The following is a 15,000-nucleotide window of genomic DNA, read 5'->3' as shown; positions in this document are numbered from 1 at the left end:
TCATGGCTAAAATCAACTGTTAATTATCCGGGGCTGAGTCCAGATTCTTCTTCATACATTTTTTCCAGCTCAGCTAGTAGCCTTCTGTAGAGTTTTGTTTTATGGACACTGAGGTAACGTATGACATGATCAGAAAAAGTTGGGATTTTTCATAAAACTCGCCTCGGGTATTGTCACTGTTTGTAGTACTACCAGACCGATAAAATATAAAGCTTCTAACAAGGCTAGTTTGTTGCTAGCAAGGGGAGGCACAGTTAAGCTATTATTGTATGGGTTTAGCTGCTACAGAGCCATGTAGAGTTCATTATCTTTCCTTCTGCTCTGATCATATCATGTTCACGTAAACTGGAACTCATATAGACATTTACACACCTTGTTTTCCTGCTCAGGATCAGAGGATGTTTTGTTTCAGTTTCAATACAGTTTCAGTTTTTCCTCACACTGAAATAAAATTATTATATATAATCATATTATATATAATCACCAAAAGAACACCATCTACACGGTGACGCACGGTGGTGGCAGCATCATGCTTTAGGGCTGCTTTTCTTCAGCCAGAACTGGGGCTTTTATCAAGGTGGAGGGAATCATGAATAGCTACAAATGCCAGTCGATATTAGTACAAAACCTTCAGGTGTCTGCTAGTAAGCTGAATATGAAAAGGAATTTCACCTTTCAGCACGACAATGACCCAAAGCGTACATCCAAATCAACAAAGGAACTGCTTTACCACAAGAAGATCAATGTTTTTGAATGACCCAGCCAGAGCCAAGACCTGAATTCAGCTAAAAATCTGTGGGGTGACCTGAAGTGGGCTGTGCACACTTTACTGGTGTGCACACTTATGCAACCAGGTTATTGTAACTTTTTTATTTTCCCTATTTTTTCCTAAAATGTTTATGATTGTTTTTCACTTAATTTTTATACGTCGTAATTACACATTGAGAGTGGAAAATGTTCTGACATGATTTATCTTAGTTTGTTTTGTTTTTTTGTTTTGTTTTTACTTCACAAAAACATCTGGGTTACGCATGTAACCCTGTTTTCTGAGAAGGGAATGAAACGTTGTGTTAACTGAACTCAGTGGGAATCGCCCTAGCGTGTGACTGGTATCTGAAGCTTGTGTAACATCATGCCTATTTATAGGCATGCCGTGATCAAGTGCCATGGCAATTAAGCATGTCGTGTGATATAAAAACAGTACCTGTGATCCGCGCCATCAGCCTCTATTATCTGAAGCAAAGACACAATTCACAGGCATGTCCAAGTATGACAAAGCTACACAACGTCTCGTTCCCTTCTCAGGGAACAGGGTTACATGCGTAACCCAGACTTTCCCTTTCAAAGGGAACTCCACATTGCGTTAGCTAAACACTGTGGGAACAAGAATACTCACTCCATCATACTGAGGGTACGGCCTTTTCAAAAAAAGTCAAGCCCAAGGACCACTGCAAGACACTCGAGCCCAGGCCGGAATGTATATCCGGGCTGTAAAATCGAATGACAGTGTGGCATAGACCACCGTGCAGCAGCACACACATCCTGTAAGGACACCCCTTTGGACAAAGCCTTCGAGGAAGCAACCCCCCTAGTTGAATGAGCCCTTATGCCTAGAGGCGTAGTGAAACCGTACACCTCATAAGCAATAGAGATTGCTTCCACTATACAAATAGAGATGCACTGCTTTGACACAGCATCACCTCTACTGTCGCTGCCAAAGCAGACCAGCAGCTGCTCTGATTTATGCCACTGGCCGGAGCAGTGGACGTAAGTACAGAGAGCCCTTACTGGACACAGTCGCTGCAATATCTCTTGTTCTGGTATGAGGAACGGATCCTGCAATACTACTGGCTGGGCAGTCAATGTAGGCACTTTAGGAATATAATCCGGCCTAGGATACAGGAAGGCCTTGGCTAATCCAGGGGTAAAGTCAAGGCAGGAAGGGGCAACAGAGAGCTGCTGCTAACGCCATACAGACTTCATATAAATCCATAATGAACTTTTTCACACTATCTGTTGTGACCCAGATGAGGATGGGTTCCTTCTGAGTCGGGTTCCTCTCAAGGTTTCTTCCTCTTAAAACATCTTAGGGAGTTTTTCCTTGCCACCGTCGCCACTCAGTGGCTTGCTCAGTTGGGATAAATTCGCACCTTTAATATCTGTATACCATGTTGATATTTCTGTAAAGCTGCTTTGAGACAATGTCTATTGTAAAAAGCGCTATACAAATAAAATTGAATTGAACTGAATAGAGAGCTTGTAGAACTCTTACTCGCTTGAGAGATGTCAGGGCCAGCAGAAGAGCTACCTTTAGAGTCAGAAGCTTCTCTGAGGCTGACCCTAAGGGCTCAAATGCGGCCCCTGACAGACCTTCCAGGGCCACAGAAAGGTCCCAGGAAGGTATGCATGGTCTGCAGATGGGCCTCAGTCACCTGACACCATGCATAAACCTCGAAGTTAGAGGATGTTGCCATACAGAGGCTCCATCAATATCAATAGTGGTATGGCTGGCCGAAATGGCAGCCATGTAGACCCTGATTGTAGGAGGAGCCAACCCCACTGAGAAACGTTCTTGTAAGAACTCCAAGACTGTAGCTATTGCGCAGTTTACTGGGTCTAGCTGACGTTCCTCACACCACAAGACAAAAAGTTGCACTTCAGTGCATACAATTTCATTGTGGATGGTGTTCTAGCATTCAAAATGGTCTCTACAACCTCAGTTGTGAGACCAGAATCTATGAGCTGTAGCCCCTCAGTGGCCACACCCACAGTTTCCATAGTTCTGGCCGAGGGTGATAAATCAGCCCTCTGGCTTGAGACAGTAGATCCCTGAGGATGGGAATCTCCAAAGGAGTGCTGTCTAGCAGGGATATTGTCTCTGAGAACCATATTTGAGCTGGCCAATAAGGTGCTACTAGCAGCAGACGTAGACACTCTTGACGAACTCTCGCTAGAACTTGTGGGAGCAGAGCAATTGGGGGATCGTGTACACCATGGTGTCCAACCCTAATGGTGTGGGAGGAGTGAGGGCGAACCATAGCAGGCAGTGTGCTATCTCCTTGGAGGCGAACATATCCACTTCTGCTTGCCCAAACCTCCGCCATATGGACTCTACCACTTGTAGGTGAAGCCACCAATCCATGGGCCTCAGCCCCTGCCTCAACAGGATGTCTGCCCCCACATTCCAGTTGCCCAAAATGTACATTGCACTCACTGACAAGAACATTTCCTCTGCCCAGAGAAGAATTAGTTGCACCTGCCTAAACAGGGGCGCAAACATTATCCTCCCTGGCGGTTGATATATGAGACCACCGCTGTGTTGTCTGTAAACACATGGTGACCTGTCAATTGAGACAGAAAGAATTTCAGTGCTAGAAATATGGCCTGCATTTCTAGGCAATTTATATGCCACTCCAATTTATATGCCGTCTAAGATTGTGCCCCAGCCCGTGAGGGAGGTGTCTGTCATTACTGTCTTGCGATAAGAAGACACTTCTTGATTGTGACCCAAGGCTAGAACCCAGGGACACTTCCAAATTCTTAGAGCACGTAGGCATCGCCACGTGACACTTATTAATCTCAGAGGTTTCATCCTCAGACCAAACGCACAACTTTTCAGCCAGCACTGAAATGGTCTCCTTTGCCATACTATCAATGGTATGATGTTGGCTGCTGCTGCCATAAGCTCCATCAGTCTCTCATAGAGACTGGAGGGGATGCCAATATCCAGCTTTATCTTGCTCAATGTTGATAGGATCGACCCTACGCATGTTGGGGAGAGAAATGCCCTCACTGTAGTAGAGTCCTTATAACCCCTAGAATAGTTGTCCACTGCACTGGAGAAAGCATACTTTTCTGAGGTTCAACCTGAGCCCCAAGCTCTTCATGTGGTCAAGAACATCTCAATGTTGAACTGCCAGTACCCTGGATCGTGCTAGAATTAACCAGTCATCAAGGTAGTTTAGTATACGGATGCTCTGGAGTCACAATGGAGTCAGAATGACATCCATGCACGTTGTGAAGGTGCGAGGGGATAAAGCTAGCCCAAAGGGAAGAACCCGATATTGATATGCGTGGCTATAGGGAGGCCCTACTATAGTACTGGGCGCTAACTGCCCTAACAACCTCAAGTCCCCTGATATGTTCCTCCATGGCCCCTCAGGACCACTCCTCCATTTTCTGCTTGGCCTTTATGACCATTCTCAGATCAGGCCTAGTAGCAGGCTGCGACTGTGGCGGCCCAATTCCCATGGCTATCTGCGGGGGGAGGCGGGCTGCTGTACTCACCTTCTGTGCCTCCCTTGCACTAGCACTGGGTACACAACAGGGTAGGAACTGGCTGAATGCCGCCATATGTCGAGCTCCCTCAGCAGGTCTGTTTGGTAGGCCTGCAACACTTCAATTGTCTTCAGTGACCCACAAACAAGACCCACTACTGCATAGGCCTTGCCCACCAATGCCACAGTGGCCTTATATGGCTTGGATGGCAAAGCCAGCCCCTCTAAATTACCTGCCATCGATGGAGAGAGGTAGATCCCAAGCACTACAAAATCTAGCGTAGAGCCGGACCCAGAAGATCTGGAAGAGCAAGAGATAGAGCAGCGTTAGTCTCCAGCTCCTCTTCCAGATCCATATGAGATTCCCCAGGACCTGAGATTCTCTGAAACCCACAAGTCACGAGCGGAGCTGCCTAATTGTAAGGCGTTACAATGCACACACACAGTCAAACCTCTCAAGGGCTGCCCTGGCGTGCTCCAGACTAGACACTTCACACAGAAAGTGTGAAGTCCTCCCCGTGATGAAACGGGAGAAAGGCTTAAAACACTTCCTGAATTCTCTCACTCATACTTTTCTCCTTTTTTTGTGGAAAAGATAGCGAGGAAACAAAGAGTTTTTTGCAAGTGTTACACAAATGACCAACATGCAGTTTCACTGAAGATAATAAGGCTGACGGCACAGTTCACAGGTGTCGTTTATATATCACGCGACATGCTAAATTGCCACGTCACCTGATCATGGCAGACCTATAAATAAACATGATATTACACAAGCTTCAGATACTGGTCACGTGAGAGGGCACATCCAACGTTCAGCTAACACAACTATTCATCTATTGCACATCTATTCATCTGCAAGCTCCTGCAGGCCTCGATTACCCACAATACCTTTCTGTCTGTTTCAACACTCATACTCTCATACACAAATCCGTCATCAGGTAATGTAACCGTGTTCATATGAGAGCAATATGCAATGTATCTGTGTAGCATGTATCAAACAGGATGACAACACACACACACACACACACACACACACACACACACACACACACACACACACACACACACACATCCCTGCAGCAGCACACACCCTGCTGATGACCGAGGAAAGGAATTTAGAATCCCGTCAGACAAGATTTCACAAGACTCTCCATCAGCAACTACCAACCCCCGCATCCCCCCACCCCGACACACTCATACACACACACACATAAAAAATATTTTTATTTAAATAGATCAATGCAAAATATGCAAAATTATGTCAGAATATGTCTTGACTGACAGGCCCCTCATTAGCATAAAGACAAGAAAATAAAGAAACAATAAAGAAATGAAAGAATACATAAAATTACATAATTTATTTAAAAATAATTATAGTCTAAAATAGATTAACAAAAAAATACTACAATACAAATCATTTTTAAAAAACACAATTATGAATATATTAGTAAATAACTATAGGAATAAATAACACAAATGCAGAATGAAAATTAAATAAAGAATAGAATATACAGAATTGTGAACAGTGCATTTTTAAAAAATACTTTAATTAATGAATTTATTTATATTTTAAATTTATTCTTTTATCTATTTTATTTATTCGTGTGAATTATCTCCATGTTGGGTGTTTTAGTTTAAAAAATAAATTAAAAACTAATTTTACTAATGATCTAAATAATCTTAATAAATAGTAGAAGCAGCCAGACAAGACATCCAGTACTGTAACTGGACAAAAATCTCTATTATTCAGATTAATTGATGTATATAAAATGGTTGCAGGTAAAAGTGCAGGAAGTGACATGTGGCGTTTACATTCCAGACGTCTCCATGGTGAGTTCTGTATTTCCATGGTTACAACATCTCTCTCTCTCTCTCTCTGTGTCCTTAGAATGGAATGTTTTATACACAGAGAGAGAGAATGAGAGAGAGAGAGAGAGAGAATGAACACCAGACGTTCATTATTGCCCTGAAGTTTGAAAACAACTCCTCTTGTCACCTAGCAACTCAGAAGAATATGAATCAACAACCGCACCCTTGTCCCCGCCCTCTAACCCGCCCAACAGGAGGTTTAGACGGGAACAGCTCCCTCTAGTGGATAAACTCATCCTAGATATCTGTTCAAATATAAATAAATGAACACACTGGACATTACTGGAATTTATGTGAATTCTGGATTGTCTAGTCAAAGTCTGCTGAACATGCCGTGTCTCTATAACTCATATTCTCTATAAATATCACTGTAATTTACCTTGTAATTCAGTCTGGTGTCTTTATTTACATTAAGATACACTACAGATGAATGTTTTTATATCTTTAGCTTGGTTTAGAGAACTGCAATCATTCACTTACACAATTAAATTCTTAAGGGACCAAAAGTAATGAAATAAACATGACCTTAAATAAAATTTTTAGATACATTTTTAATATTTGGTTGCAACTCCTTTGCAGTCAGTGACATCACCAGATCCTGGTTTCCACCCTGCTGTCCTACATCCCTGAGTTCAATATATTTATCAATTATATTTACATTTACATTTATGGCATTTGGCAGACGCCTTTAATCCAGAATGACTTACAGAACGTACAGCTTGACTTCCGCTGTACGTATGTGCTGCATACGACCATCCTTTGGAGACTGAAGACCAAAAACCAAACATGCATGTGAGGATCGGTGTCCTTAAAGCATTCCAGAGTTCATGATATACACTCTCCATCCCGTTTATAAGGAACACCTACACATTCAAGTAGCCAATTATGTTTCAGAAATACTGAAACTGGAACCACAATCTAAACTCATTAATTATCTAATTAATTAAAATAGTTTTTCTTTCTTATTTTATCAAGTAGCAGAGATGTCTTCTTGTTATATAAGGATTCATGAAACAACTTACTTCCTGTACTAACCTACATAGGTTTGTAACAAAAATAACTTCTGGTCTTCATCGGCTGCTCGTGAACAACATGTACTCTGACCCACCCTCAAACACTACAGGTGAGGTTGTGTCCTGAAAGATTTAGGTTCATGTCTAGAAGACATTGTTTTCTGTGCTGCAAAAGCAAAGCCACTTTGCACGGACTCCCAAATGACGATCATGTAAAGCATCAGTGGTTAGGATTCATTTTTAAAACGATACCACAGAAGTTCAACTCTGAGCTTTGTTTGTGTTCAAGTCATTTCACTGATGACAGCTCCTCAAATGTAGCTGAAGTGAGCGTGAGATTTGCCAAATGATTATTCGTTATTCTGCTCTCTACCAGAAAATCCTAAAGGAGAACGTCCGGTCTTCAGTCCGTAAATTCAAACTCAAGCGCAACTGGATTATTCAGCAAGACAACGATCCAAAGCACAGGAGTAAGCCCTAGTCCTAGAATTAAGTGAAAGACTGATTTCCAGATATCAGAAGCTGCTAAAGTTGGCAGAACCAGATTTTAAGTTTAAGGGGGAAATTAGTTTTTCACTTGGGTGGTTGGTGTTGGATAACTTTTTTGATTCAATAAAAATAAAAATTGTATTGTGTGTTTATTGGTTGCCTTTGCTGTATTATGTATTTCGTTTGAAGATCTAAAACTATTTAGGACAAGATATGCACAAAAACAGAAGAAATCAGCAAATACTTCTCCTCAGCACTGTATAAAGCAATGTAGATGTGCACAAACTCTGAAACCTAATACCTAAACCAAAACCCAACAGTGCTGCCAGGATTTGAACTCGCAACCGTGAACCTTCTGATCAGACCATCAAACCCAAAGTGCCACACACTGAACCACTACAATCTTTGGACTTTATTATTACGATAATGTCCCACATTCTGTACACAGTGACTTCATTGTCCTTTCTGTAACATGTGTGTGATGTTCTGCTTGTGTTCACACACTTCAGCATTGTTAAGGCATCTAGCTGAGCAACGTTGGTCATCGCCTGAGGGAAACTTCAACATTTGGCAGGAGTCCATTTTGTTGGTTTCTACCACACAAACACAGTCTGTAGATAATGACTGAGCAGCGGGTGTGTATGTGTGAGTGTGAGAACACACCTCAGTCAAGTGTGGGAACATCAGCCATTTTAAACCTCGGTCACAAACACTAGAAAGTGGATTAATGTTCTTACTACAATCTTTTATTTTAAAGCTTAATGCCATGTTTGTTTTCTTGGTAGAACATCGTTCATTTTATTTTAAGGCTCTCTATTTAGAAACATCATGTGATGTCCACATCAAAGTTTATTAATATAGGAAAAACATACATTTTTCATGCTCTAGGAAGGAGAATGTAACATTAACTCTCCATTTCACACACGTAAAAATGTAATCAGTCTAAATGCTAAACTTGTACAGCATTAATAAAAGTGCAATAAAAACAAAAAGCAAAAAAAATTATGAAATGGAAACGATTTGAAAAATGTGTGTGTGTGTGTGTGTGTGTGTGTGTGTGTGTTATGGCATTTGGAATGTATAAATTTCTATGATTTTAGATCTTTTTGAAGATGATAATGATAGGAATGCATGACAGATTTGGGCTTTGAGTGGAATTTTGCCTGGTCCTCTGAAGAAAAGTGCTTTTAGTGAAAAACTGATAAAGATAAACAATTTTCCTTTGCATCATTTAACTACAAAAATAAATAACTAAATTGAAACACCACGTGTGTGTGTGTGTGTGTGTGTGTGTGTGTGTGTGTGTGTGTGTGTGTGTGTGTGTGTGTGTGTGTGTGTGTTTAAGCCTGCTCTCCTCAGTGGCACATCGATGCTGATATCTCTTCCACTTGCATAGACAAATCTTCTAGAGAAAACGAGGAATAGATGGAATAAAAGACAGGAAGTGAAGAAAGGCGGGGGGGGGGGGCATGAAGTAGGAGTGGAAGAAGACCGAAGAGAAGTGATGGAGAAGAAGAGAAAAGAAGATTGGGTGGAGGACAAGGGATTAGGAGAAGTTTGGAGGATATTTGGAGAGTAATGGAGAATATGAGAAAACTGAGTGGCGAAGTGAAGGACAAGAGGAGATCAGGTGTAGGAGAGACAGAAGGATGAGACTGCATGTAATCCAGGAGAAGGCTGGGAGGTGAAAGGGGGGAAGTGGAGATTGACAAGATGAGAGAAGGATACGAAAACATAGATGGAGAAAATTAAATATTAAGTGGAGGACAGAAGGATGGCATGCTGCATCGTTGAGTTTTTGTGGGTCAGTAGAAGAGTGGTGGTGTGTAGTGGACATTGTTCTTTATGCTGGAGCAGAGCACAACACTGCAGACCAACACCAGGAACTACCAGAGAGATGGAGAGAGAAGGAGAGAGAGGGAGAAAGAAAGAAGTGAAAACCAGAAGAGAAGAGCAAAAAGAAAAGTTTCAAATAGAACACTGTGAACTAATAGAAGACAGAGAGAACTCTGCCAATCATCCACTAACCATAATTATTCTGAAAAGGACAGGTATGTAAAGAAACAAAAAAGAGATAAATGACTTAATAAGTATGCAGGAGAGTCTGCTTTATGTTAGATCAGACTTTTTCAGCCACAGTGGTGTAGGCTGGAGGAGAGGTAGTAGTGGAGCAGATGGTATAGGAGGAGGGAGACAAAGGAGTCGGGGAGAGAGGGATGTACGGGGGAGACGCAACGACAGGGCGAGACAGCTGCTGGTAAATAAAACCAGCGCAAACAACAACCATGATCTGAAGACGGTTTGAAAGATGGACAGAGAGAAAGATAGAAAGACAGAAAGACAGAGAAAAGTCACAGAAGAAGGAGACAGAGAGACAGACAGAGGGAGAGACAGAAAGAGAGAGACACAGAGAGAGACAGACAAAGAGAGACAGCATGAGTGTACAGTCTAAACTTCATAACCCTTAAACCAGACTCTAATTTAAACTCTAAACCTGACTAAACCCTAAATGTGACTATGATTAATCCCTAAACCTGACCCTCACTATAAATTCTGTGTCTATAACCCCAACTATAAACTTGATTGAAAAATTTTCTCTCTGGCTAAACCACCTGACACTGATTTACATTTATAGCATTTGGCAGATGATTATTAAACCCAAAATCTGAATCTGACTAAACCCTAATCCTGAGATTGTCACTCCAATCTTGCATAAAAAAACAAATCAATGTTAGTTCTGATTTCTTCTCTTTGTGGGTTATTACTCACCAGAATACCAGCAATAACCATAAAAAATGTCAGCACTGTGGAGGCCTCCAGCTGGCTTGTAATCACAGGCAGGCAACTCTGCACACAAATGTGTCAAGAGAAAGTTATAACAACTCTTATCATTACTCTCTATAGAGAACCAAAAAAATTTAGCCTTCACTAGGTAAAGAGTACCTCAGAAACAGACCCTCAGTTAGCTAAACATTACATCAGAAACAGGCCCTCATTAAGCTCAAAAGTGCCTCAGAAACAGAGCATCATTTAGCTAAAGATTATCTCAGAAACAGAGCATCATTTAGCTAAAGATTATCTCAGAAACAGAGCATCATTTAGCTAAAGATTATCTCAGAAACAGAGCATAATTTAGTTAAAGAGTATCCCAGAAACAGAGCATCATTTAGCTAAAGAGTACCTCAGAAATTGCCTTGTATAGTTCAATGGTATAATTATTTCTGTTGGAGTAAGGCACTTTAGAAAAATCTGTCTGTCAGTCACAGCACTGCGTTAACATTTTTGTCACTAATTTTGAATCACATAGCTAGTTCTTGCAATCAGTGCTGAAAGCATAAACTCACTGTGTGAACTGCAAACCAGGAATAAAACACAGCAGAAACTTAACTAGCTAAGAGAATACAGAAGGTCACTTGGTGGGGCTTACAGAAGAGGTGGAGTAAGAAAGTCCCAGAATGGATGACTGCTTTGGACAGATATTGGTAACACCTATGACCGTCTGCACAACTCCTCCCAAGCCACAGCAGTCAAACTGTGGACACACACACATACACAAAGTCAAGTTTTCAGCCATTAAACACACTTATATGTGTGTGTGTGTGTGTGTGTGTGTGTGTGTGTGTGTGTGTGTGTGTGTGTGTGTGTGTGTGTGGCACATACAGCATTGTGGAACAGTTTGAGGATGAAGGCTCGGATCATGTCTCCTTTAATCAGGTACTGGGCATAGATGGTGGCGTAAAACTCTGCAACGTGGCCTGAGAACTGAATTTTAAAAATGGCACTCAGACTCCAGCTAGACAAAAGCAGGTGTAATGTTATTACAGTGATGTACACTTACCTCTTTGTTGTTAACAAAGGCCACGCCGCCTCCGATGGCAGCTGCTGCAGCGAGCAAAACCAGCAGAGAGCAGTACTGCAGAGAAAGAAAAAGTAACGTGAACGCATCACATACTGTTCTGTTGAATATTCATAAGAAGAGTGACGACATGATATTATAGATACCGCTGACAAAAGTTCCTCTTTGAACAAGTACTCATCAGTAAATTCTTGGTATTTTAATTTGAATTCAAAATTAATTGTTGTTAGTCGAATTTTAGACTTAGCTACCAATTAGCTACACCTTAGATTACCTAGCATTTTCTATTAACGCTTAATGTCCTATTTAGACTGAATTAATTTTATATATGGAGGTTGGATAACCCAAGTATTGCAGATTTCTGGCAAGATTAATGCATTATTTTGCCTTCTGTAAAATGAGCACTGAAAAAAAACCTGGGTTATTTTCATTTTGGGGCCGGAGCTAATTTCAGGGCTGAGGAAATGACATGTTTAAAAGCACTATTTAAAAAAACAAACTGATCTGTCGAGGAAAACATTTTAGCAAGCTAAAATGAATATTCCACAGTGATGTCGTGATGAATAAATGGTTTCATCTTCCTTTATCATATATGATCTTTCAGTTTGAGGATGTTTGAGTTACTCTTTCCACTCAGGTGTTCTTACTAAAAAAACCCACATCCTCAATCATAAACAGGGGTAAAACCACACAATCCATGCACATGATAAAACCTCAACTTACTGTTTAATTCCAGTTTGAGTGAAGGATTACACACTGTCGTGTGTGTGTGTGTTTGTGTGTGTGTGTGTGTGTGTGTGTGGGTGTCTCACCACACTGAGTGCAGATTTATTCTCACTACAGGAGCCGTAATCTCCAACCGAGGCAGTGATGAGAATCACAACACCAATGGCTATGCATAGTCCGACCACTGAGAAACACGGAGAGAGAAAGAGAGAGAGACAGAGAGAGAGAGACAGAGAGACCGAGAGAGAGAGACAAAGAGAGAGAAAGAAAGAGAAAGACAGAGAGAGAGACAGAGCGAGAGACAGAGAGGGAGAGAGAAAGAGAGAGAGAAAGAGAGAGAGAATGAGAAACAGAGAGATGACAGAAACAAAGGGCTTCATAAATAGTTGGATGGATGGATGGATGGATGGACACTACTTCTTTAAAGTATGTAACAATTTACCTGTTTATTTAAATTATTTTGCAGACAATTAACATGCAATTACATAAATGTGTGTATAGTAAGTAATTGAACAACAGAAACGAAACACGATAACGTACTGAAGATGAAATGTTTGGTTTTCAACTCCTCAAGTGTGATTGCACTGAATTGCAGATACACTCCAGCTGCTAATAAAGCCATACCCGCCAACTGAAAGAGACAGACAGACAGACAGACAGTCAGAGAGAGACAGACACCGAGAGCTCATCTATATTGAATCTGAGTTCTTTATACTGTTGAACACTGTGAAACCGAATTAATTATTCATTATTGTGAATATGAATATTAATGAGATTCTTACGATTAGGAGTATGTTGAACAGGATGACGATCCATTTGCAGATCTGTCCACATCCTCCTAATGCCATGATGATTACAGCTGCCTAGACACATTCGACCAACAAAAGAGACACAGTCAGAGGGGGAAAATTATTAAATAATAATAATAATTAATTCGTCTGAAACTTGACCTAATGACAATGATATCTTCATGTGCTGATAATAGCTCTCATGATACACCACAAAACTACATTCTAGTCAGCACTGAATTACTTCTATAGAAAGAAGATTCTCACAGACTGAGAGAAAAGACTTCCTGTACACTGCCTGGTGTCACGCTATATAAGTTCTCCTCAGACCTTCTCAGGTTACTGAATTATCCTGATGGAGAAGTCCACAGTTTCTAAACCAGTTCCTGGTCTGCACTGCAGAAATGTGACATCATTTCAGTAGCGTACAGTACCCTAAATACATAAACCAAGGCAGCTGGCATTTGTTTTTGCTTTGGTCTGCATATGTGGGAGATCCTTTAAAGCCTTATGATCATTACAAATGATTTACTACTACATTTTTTAATGGTACATGCGGTGTGATTTTACTTGACGATAGCTGTTATAGGAAAATAATCAACAATGCACAGAGCTCCAGTTACTCACCGAAGTTGATTCTTTTCTTATAAGAGCACTGATTTATTTTACTCCTCTTATCCCACAGCAATGTGTCAAACGTTACAGTTTTTTTTATAAAAGAATGACATCATACTTTTTATCCTTTTATAGTTACATTGAAAGTTGTTAATGTCTATATAATCATTTCTCACTTATGTTATAGCAGCTATAAACAGTTGTTTCCTCTCCAGACTCGCTTTGTTCTCTCTCTTGAAGTTAATAAGACGGAATGGACACAGCTTCTCATGTGACACAAATGCAGTGGCACTGGAGACTCCTTCCAAAAATGTTAAATAAACATCTCCTTACAATAAACGTTACAATATGAACGTTTACATGCATCTTTTAGTCTGTTTATGTGGAGCGTCCGCTGTTTGTGTCCCTGTGAACGAGCTGTTATTATAGAAACGATAACGCATCTTAACTGCCACCAAACTAACACACTTGGCACTAAATATAGAATGAGGAAATGTCTGTTCCTTGATCTGTTATTACTAACCATACCTGTTTTCTCGCCCATTATTTACTCCCCAGCTAAAAAAATTTAATTAGTACATTTCTACAAAAGTTTGGTTTGGCAATCAGTTTTTGGAGTCTTTCTGTATAAACTTAATTATCATTCCTACAACACTGATGCAACATTTTCAGTTGCAGGAATGTTACCACTGACATATATTTAATGTTAAATTATTCCGTATGAATGCTGTAAATCAAAACTAGAACTGCAACAACTAATCGATAAAATGGATAATAATCAATGATGAAAATCGTTCTAATAAATCTCATTATGAATTAGGTGGTCTGCACGCAGCACGAGGGAGATTTACTCATTACGTTACTTCTGTTCTGAAAACAGGAGTGTAAATACTAAAGTTGTGTCCCAAATGAAGTACTATACACTTACACTATGCACTCTGCACTACTGTCTAGTGTGTGGAGTTTAGAAAGGTAATATCATCTAAAATGGAACACTGGCGTTTTTTTTTACTAACCAGAAGTATAAGCCACTTCCTATATGACGTCATACACACGTAATGTGACTGCGTTAGCGTTAGCCTAATACTCAGAGTCACCGTACATGACTTTCTTTTCTCTCAATGACCATCAGATGGAGGCGAAATCGTCAAGTGACTGAGGAAGAAAACGTGTGACCTCCAAGTCCTCTAAGGTTGTTGGGCATTTTGTATTAAACACAGCGGAGAAGATTTATAAACTTTATAAAGCGGAGTTTGTGTAACACGAGCATGAAAGTGATGCTGTCGCGAGTTGCTTAAAAGGTTTCATTTCATTTAATTTTACTGACATTATATGCTGTCTCAGTGTAACTTATGTATTTTATTATA

The 15,000-nt window shown here is 40.6% G+C and overlaps 1 protein-coding gene across 2 annotated transcripts in view; it reads right to left on the bottom strand.

The window, feature by feature from the left end:
* Positions 1-8,479: 8,479 nt before the first annotated feature.
* The window catches only part of LOC124628703 (CD81 antigen), an 8,541-nt gene continuing 2,020 nt past the window's right edge, over positions 8,480-15,000 (bottom strand). For both annotated transcript variants that reach the window (XM_047158838.2, XM_047158839.2), the window contains exons 2-9: positions 13,013-13,093; positions 12,771-12,861; positions 12,317-12,414; positions 11,487-11,561; positions 11,309-11,410; positions 11,076-11,180; positions 10,418-10,495; positions 8,480-9,938 (exon numbers count right to left, since the gene is read on the bottom strand). In XM_047158838.2, coding sequence (XP_047014794.1) covers positions 9,768-9,938; positions 10,418-10,495; positions 11,076-11,180; positions 11,309-11,410; positions 11,487-11,561; positions 12,317-12,414; positions 12,771-12,861; positions 13,013-13,078 — 786 coding nt within the window. In that variant the 5' untranslated portion in view covers positions 13,079-13,093 and the 3' untranslated portion in view covers positions 8,480-9,767. The remainder of the gene's footprint in view (positions 9,939-10,417; positions 10,496-11,075; positions 11,181-11,308; positions 11,411-11,486; positions 11,562-12,316; positions 12,415-12,770; positions 12,862-13,012; positions 13,094-15,000) is intronic.

Source organism: Ictalurus punctatus, chromosome 12, assembly GCF_001660625.3.
Source record: "Ictalurus punctatus breed USDA103 chromosome 12, Coco_2.0, whole genome shotgun sequence".
Classification (NCBI taxonomy): Eukaryota; Metazoa; Chordata; class Actinopteri; order Siluriformes; family Ictaluridae; genus Ictalurus; species Ictalurus punctatus.
This window is presented reverse-complemented; position numbering and strand designations above follow the sequence as displayed.